At 42.4% G+C, this 11,536-nt stretch overlaps 1 protein-coding gene across 1 annotated transcript; it reads right to left on the reverse strand.

Annotated features, from left to right (window-relative positions):
- Positions 1-2,580: 2,580 nt before the first annotated feature.
- Positions 2,581-10,298, reverse strand: mapda (N6-Methyl-AMP deaminase). Its single transcript, XM_069190692.1, has 10 exons — positions 10,099-10,298; positions 9,415-9,545; positions 9,228-9,288; positions 8,426-8,513; positions 7,836-7,917; positions 5,487-5,613; positions 4,966-5,046; positions 4,155-4,293; positions 3,195-3,295; positions 2,581-2,809 (listed from the first exon to the last, which is right to left on the reverse strand). The coding sequence occupies exons 1-10, from the start codon at positions 10,141-10,143 to the stop codon at positions 2,618-2,620; spliced, it is 1,047 nt and encodes a 348-aa protein (XP_069046793.1). The 5' UTR covers positions 10,144-10,298; the 3' UTR covers positions 2,581-2,617.
- Between the last annotated feature and the right edge of the window lie 1,238 nt (positions 10,299-11,536).

The following is an 11,536-nucleotide window of genomic DNA, read 5'->3' on the forward strand; positions in this document are numbered from 1 at the left end:
TACTCTTCATGTGTATTAATATGCTTGGTTGTGGAATAACATGGTATCAACAATATATTTGAGGGCTTTCCAATACTTTTGGGTGCTTTAGTGTGTAGTCATTATACAGACCTTGCAACTGCAGAATTTGCTCCTATAGTCAAGGAGCACCTTGGCCAGTTTTTGCATACTGATTGTGATCCTAGCTCCTTCCCATGTTGGCTCCTAAAGTGTACTAGGTGATATTAAAAGATCTTAATTGAAGACAAGTCCTCTAGATCAGAGTTGAGAGACCTTTACTAGCTCTTAAGCCTAAAATGGTAGTGTGCTATACTGCTGGGCCTATTCCTATTCTGGTCTTTCAAGTGCTTAACACAAGCTATCACACGCTCTACTGTACCATGGAGGGGTATAGCAATCAAGTACCTGAGCTGGTCAACTACAGCTCTATCGACTTTCTTGCTTTTCGCTATAAGGTTAGCGAAAAGAAAAATATGCCAAATCAGTTCCAGCATTTTAACTGGTCAAGCTGGGAGTGGGTGTTTTGTAAATGTTTAGTAAAACACTTCAATTGATATGTAATCAATTCATTGAATAGGGTAGGGGGCTTTAACCCTAGTCCAGCAGATCACTATTTTGGCATGTATAAGTTGCCATTAATTTCTAAAGATAGGAAAATTATGGAAGTAATTTGTTAAATTTCAGAGATTCCCAAATGTGAAACTCTGAAGTGGCTGAATTCCTTTTAATCTTTTTCCTTAACTGCTCAGTAGTTGCAGTTGATTGTTAGAAATGGTGATCTTGTTTTCTGAGGGAGTTTTGTGGGATCAGGGTTGGTTACCACTGCAGCAATTTCAGGGTTACAATTGCATTTATAAAAGGGTGACTCACGAGCATCTTTTTCTCCTTGGCTCAGTCCACACTATGAGGATTGTGTTCTTACCAGTTTGGAGAGCAGAAAATGATACATTTTTTTTTTTTTCCCCAGTGTGAAATTATCTTGATTTTAATTTAGCAGATTTGTTTGGTATTGTAGGCACTGAGGTACAGTGACAGAATAAATGGATTACTAACTGATGACAAGTTTACCAATGTAAGGGCAATGCCAATAAGATAGTTAAATGTTGCTGTGCTTTCCTAAATGAGGCCTCATCTCTCTGGTGCAGCCACAGAGAAGATGTTCTTGTAGTTTCTGATTTAAATTGCTCTCTTTGGTAAGGAGCAGCAGCTCCCCAATGGGGATGTGCTCAGCCATGCTTGGCTATCATAATCAATGGCCATTTGTGGTGACTATCTGTCTATGAGATTCTGGAGAACATCTGGATTGCAGTCCTAGATTTCTGAGGTCATTGATACTCATCTCTTACCTTGACCAACCAATTGGAAACCTGCAGGCTGTGGTAACCTAATCACAGGTCACCACCTGTCTTTGTTCCAGATAAAAAGAGTGTGGATCTCAGAACTTTGCTCCTCCATCCACTCTTGCACTCCCTCAGACCTAATCACATGACTGCCAGCACTGTTGTTTAAGTGTGGGACATGCAACTTCGTTCCCAGAGCGAACCAGAGGATGCTTGTATGTATGAATTCAAATTGTTAGTAAAAGCCAACAGGGACACTTCGCTTGATCACCAAAGTATATATTTTGACTCCTGTTGACAATCTGAGTATGTTTTTATTCAGCAGTGGCGCTTAAAAGGAGGCAAACCAAGTTTCTTTCCCCTAAAGAGTGACTTTGTCGGACCCATGGTCACCCTCTGTGCAGAGAGATTCTCTGCTAGCCAGCCGGACTACTAGTAGGTTCCTGGGAGAGACGACTGCCTCCCTCCTCTCTCCTTCCGACTCCTCCGGCGGTGCAACAGGATTGGATGGCATCGAGCCAGAACCGGCCATAGGACAACAATCAAATACCGCAGCGATTGGATGTAGCAGTCAGGTGGCCTTTGGTATATTCTTTGTTTTGTATCTCTTTGTTCTTTGCATCTCTTCGTGATTATATACCTTGCATTTTGATAACCCTCACAGTAAGAATTGCCATCTGTATCCAGGCAGACTGTTATGTTTTATATGCACAATTTATGTATTAATAAATGTATCTTGTGTATTGAATCCATGTTTGTGTGTCACTGATTGATTTTCTAATAGCCATAAAAGAATAACCTCGTGGTTACTGCTACAATTAATAAATTGTTCCAATAAATTCACAAAACTCCTACACCAATATGTATGAGAAGGACCAGAATGCCAGTGCTTCTGCTCTCTGCTCAAGCAAGATGAGGTTAAGTGAATGTGCACCAAACCGACTGGGCCATGACACCTCTCTGCCTTCCCCCTGTATAAATCTGCTGTCACATTTTGTCGTGCACAAGATTGAAAGAACTTGTATATTATGTGCAATTCTAGCTGTGTTTGAGATTTGATCCTTATGACATGTAGCTTTAGACTGTAGGATCACTAGTATAACAAACAATGGGTCTTCTGCATTACTCACCCCATTTACAACAGAAAGCAAAATGTTACTCTTCAGTTTGTTTTTCTACCCCTTAACTATTAAAAAATATCCTTAATACTTGTGATGTGAATAAGCACAGTGCAGAAACGTTTAATGCTATTTAAAAAATCTCTGTATTAAAAATAGTCATTTGAGGATACATGGGCGTAGATCAGCCCACTTCTGCTTCAGTTCCTGCTTGATGGACTCCGGGGCAAAGATACACCTGATGGCCTGTTCTGACAGCGTCCACACAGCTTCCTGGCTCAGGCCGAAGGTGGAGGCGGCCAGCTGGTACTCCTGGGACAGGTCAGTACCGAAGACGCCCTTGTCATCCGCCTGGGGAGGGGTGAATGATTAGGTCAGTCAATATCTTCCGTAATTTAAAAACTGAACACCCTCCCCAGGCATTCAGCAGTGGAAGATGTGAAGATATTTATAAAAGACTCTCGTGCTCAAAGAACTCAAATAAGACAGATTTACTCAAAAATGCAGTTCTTATGGTTACGTAAAAACAAAATCCCCTAACCTGTGAAATAGACACCTTTTTGTCTTGATACTTACAGACTCTGAAAATTATACTGAACTATTTTTAATAGTTAGATGTATAAGATGCAGCAGTGATTTGATAAAACTGTAAAATGTGTTTTTAAACGAATAAAAAAGCACCACTGAAAGTACATTTGGGCTGAGCTGGGTGAGAGGGCAGGACTGAAGGACTTACACACAAGACGCAGGGATGGCCCAGGCGGTACCAGTACTGAAAGTGATGCTTCTCATAAGAAGGGACGGTCTGGCCCTTGACATTGGAGGTCAGGCACAGTTCTGAAGAACAGAGAGGATTAGCATTCCAGCTCGGCTGAGTAACAGGTCAGTGACTATAGCCCTTATAGTGCTGGTGAGTTTGCCTTCAACAGAAACACCTCTGACAGTCTCTGTCTTGTGTAGTGACTGATGAAGCTTAAAAAGTTCACAGATCATTTCTGCTCCCACTTTAATCACACACATAAAATAAAACTAGGATTAATTTATTTGTACTTTTAAGAAAGTGAGTAACAGGAAAGTAAAGTTATGTTGTTTTTTTTAACCAACACTAACATCCACCACCAACAGACTGGAATCCAGCAACTTTTGTAGAAACAATCAAATTATTGTACTTAAATTGCTACAGACCAAGAAAATAGCTGAACTAAGATACCTCATTTGTATTTTTAAATTACCTAAAGACAATACAAAACCAGTCAACAGCTGTGTCTGAGAATGTAATGAACTGTACTTTGAACTTGAAAATTCTGTCAATTTGTCCACTGTTTAAAACCAGAGTTTTAAAACCAGTTTTTCTAGATAAACATCTATACCTGCGTACCAACAAATGCTAGGAGTCACGGCAGGTACTGGTGAGGTTGAGAGGCTGCTGACTGCTGTAGTCTGGCTCTCACAGAATACCTCTGTTCATAGCTGTCACAGGGATTCAGCCACTTCCGACCAGAACTGGCCACAAATGCCAAATTACCACAATTGAATTGTATGCTTAACCATAATATAGGTGTCGTTTAGTGAGGTGCCAGAAGGACAAATCCATTTAAAACCTGACTGGCCTACTGAGAGCTGGAATCCCTTTGGGGGGGCTCCAACCTATTTCTAACTGTGCTGAATGATTAAGAATGGAGCTTCACCATCTCACCCAGGGGGATGTTGCCCTGTCTCACCGCGTCCACCAGCGCTTGGGACCCGCCCACCTCCGGGTGCAGGAAGGTGCCGTGGCCAATCCTGTCAGGGGGCAGGGTCAGGAGCAGCTCTGTCTCCTCCCTCTGGGTGGGCACCTGGAAGAGGGCAGAGTCTGCAGCAGGAAGCTCTGAGCCTCAATGGCCTGACACACAGCGACTACACGGACAAATTCCCACAAATGTGCTCTTAAAAAAAAACTTGACAAGTAAATATTTGTCAAATGTATTTTAATGTGGGGGTGAAGGTTATGTCATATACAGTGGATTTCAAAAGTCTGCACACCGTTATTGATGGCACACCCTTGATGACTTTCAAGGCATTGTTTTTCACTTAAATACTGATGGTCACAATATCTAAATAAAGGTGATAAAACATCTGACACAATTTGTCTTGATTTTAGCTTTACATCAACAAAAACTGAAATTTCAATAAGGGTGTGTAGACTTTTGATATACACAGTATTTATGACTGTTTATAAGACCATTAATATTTAATTGACAGGCATATATAACAGAGATTTAATTTGCGGTCTGTAAATCTTGTTCTATTTGTTCTACTAGATGCTACATAAGGATTTTGATAAAAGTCAGTTCTGCAGAATCTCGTGTAGTCACAGTCCTTTAAATTGAAGTATTAATATTCACATTCACATTGAAATACACCCACATGAATGGTGAAAAGTTGGAAGTATATCAAATGATCAAGCATGTTCTTGGGGTGTTTGAGAAGGACCGTTACTGGACTGGTAGTGGAGCAGTGAGTCTTACCTCAGACAGGTGCAGAGCCAGCTTCAGCCCAGCACTCCGGGCTTTCTGCAGAGCAGGCATGAGGTCTCTGCAATGGCCCACCTTTAAAATAAACCCACATTCATCCATTTCTGCAGGTTACATTTTATTGTTGGAGTAGCAGATTCTACCATTCTTAATTTGGTTTGAGGGCACTATTACTGTGAAATACAAATCTCCTACAACAACTGTATAATAATGGGCTAGCACCGATGACTTGAGGGCTCATATTTTTATCATCTCAAAAGGGTAGGATGTATTTTTCTTCCGTGGCACTGTTACAGTACTGCTGGATAACATTTCTGGAAAACATCAGTATATTACTTCCTGAAGGACGATTTTCTGAGATGTACTGTAAATAATTTCACTATTTTGCCAAACAACACAAAAAAGTACACAAAAAAATAAGGCATGAGTAAAGATTCTTATCACATCAGCTAATCACATGATGTTTAAGAGAGGCTACATATGAGACAGAAAGCCGATACCCCACAAACACTCACTGTTGGGTCTCCACTGAGGTCCAACCCAACTACCAGCCCATCACTGGACAGCATGAAGTCTTCGGCCATTTTGACAGTTTCCATGGCAACTTCAGGGCCGTTCCTCCTGTCAATGGCCACTAAAAATCTATAAAATAGGCAATTCAGTCAAATTTTAAAATACTAAAAGCTCCTTTTACAAGTCTAAGCAGATGGCTACATGACCGTTCAACCGTGATCCCAAGGTTTGACATGGAAATTATAATGACAGGTTAAAACTGGGCTGAAGGAAGAGAACGACCAATCAAGCAAGGTTGTCACTGTCCTCACTCATCCTCATCAGCAGCACACGGCTCTCGCCAAGTCACAAGTATGAACAGCTTCATGTCTTTAAACGGAATGTTAAAACAACCTGGGGAAACCTGTTTTTAAATATCATATACTACCTGAAGAGAAAAATATTTGCTTTTATCTCAGAAGCATTTATATTAAGGGTATCATTCATATCATTCATGGCTTTGATATGTTGCACATTGACAGCTGGAAAGATACTCTCAAAAGACAATCTTAAAAAAAGAAAATCTGACATCAGTAATTCTGAACTGCCTTTCAGTTTCTGTGCTGCACTAACCTTCTCCAGAAGGACTTCTGCTGTTCTATAACAAATTGCTGCCAAGATGGACCAAATTAACATAAGTGAAATAACTGCTATGTAGTGTTTTGTGATGTGGTTGAAATGTTTCCCTATAATTCCAGTCCATTTAAATTTGATATGTTCTCATCTCTGTAATTTTTCTAAAATTACAAAATGCCCTTTATAAAACTAAAGACTTGTTACTACTCATTAAAAATGTCAGGAGAGGATGAGAAAGCGCAGACAGAACCCCACAACCCCACAACCCCACACAGGGAAGAGAGAAAGCACAGACAGAACCCCACAACCCCACACAGGGAAGAGAGAAAGCACAGACAGAACCCCACAACCCCACACAGGGGAGAGAGAAAGCACAGACAGAACCCCACAACCCCACACAGGGGAGAGAGAAAGCACAGACAGAACCCCACAACCCCACACAGGGAAGAGAGAAAGCACAGACAGAACCCCACAACCGCACACAGGGGAGAGTGAGGAAGCACAGACAGAACCCCACAACCGCACACAGGGGAGAGTGAGGAAGCACAGACAGAACCCCACAACCCCACACAGGGAAGAGAGAAAGCACAGACAGAACCCCACAACCCCACACAGGGAAGAGAGAAAGCACAGACAGAACCCCACAACCCCACACAGGGGAGAAAGACAAAGCACAGACAGAACCCCACAACCCCACACAGGGGAGAAAGACAAAGCGCAGACAGAACCCACCAACCCCACAACCCCACACAGGGAAGAGAGAAAGCACAGACAGAACCCCACAACCCCACACAGGGGAGAGAGAAAGCACAGACAGAACCCCACAACCCCACACAGGGGAGAGAGAAAGCACAGACAGAACCCCACAACCCCACACAGGGAAGAGAGAAAGCACAGACAGAACCCCACAACCGCACACAGGGGAGAGTGAGGAAGCACAGACAGAACCCCACAACCGCACACAGGGGAGAGTGAGGAAGCACAGACAGAACCCCACAACCCCACACAGGGAAGAGAGAAAGCACAGACAGAACCCCACAACCCCACACAGGGAAGAGAGAAAGCACAGACAGAACCCCACAACCCCACACAGGGGAGAAAGACAAAGCACAGACAGAACCCCACAACCCCACACAGGGGAGAAAGACAAAGCGCAGACAGAACCCACCAACCCCACAACCCCACACAGGGAAGAGAGAAAGCACAGACAGAACCCCACAACCCCACACAGGGGAGAGAGAAAGCACAGACAGAACCCCACAACCCCACACAGGGGAGAGAGAAAGCACAGACAGAACCCCACAACCCCACACAGGGAAGAGAGAAAGCACAGACAGAACCCCACAACCCCACACAGGGGAGAGAGAAAGCACAGACAGAACCCCACAACCCCACACAGGGGAGAGAGAAAGCACAGACAGAACCCCACAACCCCACACAGGGAAGAGAGAAAGCACAGACAGAACCCCACAACCCCACACAGGGGAGAGAGAAAGCACAGACAGAACCCCACAACCGCACACAGGGGAGAGTGAGGAAGCACAGCGCCCTCCAGCTTCTACACCTTCGAGCAAATCGTCCCTGGCAACCAGCCCTGTAGCGGAGATTGGAGGAGAGCAATCTGTGGGAGGGGCACTGGCTGGCTCGCCTCCCATCAGTGCCACAGCAGTCTGGGGGATGCCGGTCACAGCTGGCTCATGACAGCCCCCCGACTGCAGGCGATTCATTCCCTTTACCTGACATCAATGTCCAGCTCTTCTTGCTCACACTGCGCAATGGCTGCCATCACTGTTTCCACATACTTTTTCTTTGTCAGTCCTGGTTAAGGAAAAAACAAAAAATCGGAAACCATTTTTCTTCACAAATTCCATATCAATTACATACCTTACATATACTCGCCACAGTATCTTACACCAACAGTTATTTGCAGAAATCTCTAGAGTTGACTACGCAAACCACAATAGATATTAAATATATTAATTTTTATCTTAGGAATTATTAAGAATTTTAAGTTTCCCTAAAACAGTGCTTAAATTTAATTTTTGTCTTCAGGAGAGACTGACGTCTAACCTGAACCTAAATTTTTGGCTTCAGTCAGACTGAATGGCAACAAGACTCCAAGGTCTTTTTCTCTAAAAAAATACTTAACATTTCAGCCAGTGCTCTACAGTATGCATAAAGCTAGCCTGGAACAGCTTATTAATATGTGTGCGGGATCTACTGCAGATAATATCCCAGGCTGACTGTTACAAAGCTCTTTTTATAGCAATATTATTCCCCGGCTCATGGGACACAAGCTAGAATGTCCCCTTTCCCCAATATGGACCTGTATGCTTCTCTTCGCGGGGTGTGCTTCTCAGCTCCAAGTATTTCACTCCATCCAGTGCATATTCCTTTACCACATCTTTGGTAACCTGGTACAAGAGGAAGAGAAAACATTATCCCCTGCTCACTCACTGTCTTTCCAACTTTAAATACTGCTTGAACAGTGGACGTGAAACTGAAAAGGAAATTTGGTGCAAAACAAAAATATGACAGTTTACCGCCAAGCAGCTCATATTGTCCCATAGCACTCGCAGTAACAAATTTGGTTGGCATTTGAGTTCTTCCACCCCAGTACTAAGCAGGCTAGGCCTTGCAAAGCTTCTGAAATCTGAGTAAACTGGGCTCCAAGGTGGCATTTCTGCTGCCAGTCTAATCCCACACTCCACTACCCTCGTCAGCACTGCAAATGCAGACGTCCTGCTGGAGAAACTGGGCGGGAAATATTTCTGAACACGTTCAAGCTCACAGATGCCTGATATGTTACATGATGAGGTGGTTCTAATATTTTGGACATTCGGTGCAATTCAGACACTCACAGTTCCAAAATTATTTTTTTTCATTACATGCTAATCAGCATCATTAATAAAGAGTAGGTATCAACAGCAAAATACAGAAGAGTTTAAAATATTAATAGAATCGAATCAATTCTATATCACAGATACAGTGATCTCACTTTGACATGAGTAATATTTTGAAATACTAGACCTAAACTATCACAACTGTTAATATTTCCAGTAGAGAGGCTACCAAGCTCAAGAAAATAAATCATACTGAATCACCCAAAATAAGCGAAATCACTATACCATAAAAAGATCTTCTTCGCTGTCAATTAATTGGTGGATTATTCTGAACATGTGAAAACACCTGAAACAGAAACAAAGCGATGCTTTGACAGTTAGCACAGGCACAAGGGCAGCCTCGCGCTGAAGTGCTATGGGAGTTCACACTGGACACGCTGATCCCGAGACTACAGTGCTCACTGGTACCCACTCGTCCAGAGTCCGGCGCTGGCCCTTGTGAATGGCCGTCATGCTGTGCTGGACGTTGAGGTGGGGTTTCCGGGCGATGAGCCGCTCCATGGTGGGCACGCTGACAGAGCCGTTGAGGTGTGCGTGCAGCTCCTGCAAGATCAAAGGCAGAAGAGCCCCTTACCCGCCTCTCGGCACTACATACCAGCAGCCCCCCCCAGGCTCCCCACTAGGGCCTGATGTTATCAACACCGAGAGCCAGTACTCCCATCGACAGACATGCAGGAATGTTACATTGAACAGGACGACGCTGTACACTCCCATGCAGACTTTCCTCAAACATGTTTTAACACGTGAGAGTAATATTCGTGTCTGTTCTCGATCTTCCGACATTGAAAAGCGAGTAGATACCACCTCGGGACCAGCCGAGCTCACTGCGTGCTGTGACCCCTCTGATTTCATTACACTGACACTGACACCTGAAGAAGGGTCCACAGCCACACGCTGTCTCTTTTCTTTTCCTTTCAGCGTGGAATAAACCTTTACCTGTTTCACTACGTTTATCCGACACGAAAGTTTAAACAAAAAAAATCAATTATTTCAAGTCCCCCGTCGGTTCTGAGATTTCTAATTCCGATAAAATATCACAAGGTTATACTTAAGACATTGTACAGCGCTTTTGAGAACAACTGTGAACAACTGTTACCACTTTCGGAAGGTCTCGATAAAACGCCTCATTATCATCCTCCATTCCTTGTTTTACTCTGGTCCGTTCTGTATATTTAAATACAGTTTATACAGGATATATCAAAATGTTTTCAGAAAACAAACGTTTTAATCACAAGCTACAGTACTTCCTCTGTGTACTGTTTTCAGATCGCTTTCTGTCGTTGCACACTTTGTGCATCACCCACATCCGTCCCCGTTTTACTATCAACTCAAATAATAGTTCCTATTTTGACAAATTGCCTTGCGTGTTATTCCTCTTCGTTACAGTTCGGCTGCTGTTTTAGTAATATTGAAAACTTTAATAACCAACTGAATGCATTAAAATATAATTTATAAGTATTTTCTCTACTGAATATGTTATTATATATATATAACTAATCTTTTCTGCCTAATGTCAGACATACTGTCTGGTGTATTCTTAGCACAATTCTTTGCACAATCCTGTTAAGTAAATTGCACTGTGCACATTGCACTTTATGTCAGAAATGTCTATGTCTACATTGTCTATAGTATTGGCTAGTCAGTGCCTTGTCTGCATTCGCAGCGTAGACCTGGAGAACGATATCTTGCACCACTGTATACTTGTATATGGCTGGAATGACAAATAAACTTGAACTTAATATTATCTGTAAATGTTATTATTGTTGTTGTTATTATTAATAATAATACAATTTTTATGTCTCATGAAAACTGCATAGTTATACAAATTTATGCAGAACATAAAGAGTTTTATTTTTCCAATATTTCATTTGCAGAGGTGAGACAGAGGTTTTGCAGGAAGATAACCAAAACACCCTTTATGAACTTACTGACAAATTCTATGTTAGTTGTAAGGCGTCTTAAAACCTGCAAAACACTACAATAAAAGTTAATTTAACAATAAATAGTAAGGTAGCTGGCAGCTTGTCCCAAATTAAAATTGTCCCAGACGTTGTTGAACTGATTGAAAATGTCTTGGGCTCCAGCTTGGGATGTCCGTGTGTGTGGAGTTTGCATGTTCTCTCCATCTTCACATGGAATGGCAGGTCAAGGGTTTCATCCTCTGAGTATTTGTTCCCAGTAGAACCAGCACTGGCTAAAGGACAACAGAACCATCTGAACAAATGAGCCCAAAGGCCACTTCTCTGGTCTTTACACATTAAATAGCTAAGAGTAGATGTGCAGTATCTGAAGAGCTGTACAGGGGCAGGATGACATGCCTGCTGTTATAGAAGGCTAGAAACTCTTTGGCTGTCAGATTTTGAACAATATACCAGCAATAAGACATGCAAATGATGCATGGGATGCAGGAAATGGCATGAAAGTTTCAATTTCTTTCATTATATTATCCAACAATTTCAATTAAACAGCAATGTGTACTACTGTAAAGGATTTGACACTGTGTTATGAGCTTAAATTTACAACATAAATCCTGA

Source organism: Lepisosteus oculatus, chromosome 5 (assembly GCF_040954835.1).
Source record: "Lepisosteus oculatus isolate fLepOcu1 chromosome 5, fLepOcu1.hap2, whole genome shotgun sequence".
In the NCBI taxonomy this organism is placed as follows: domain Eukaryota; kingdom Metazoa; phylum Chordata; class Actinopteri; order Semionotiformes; family Lepisosteidae; genus Lepisosteus; species Lepisosteus oculatus.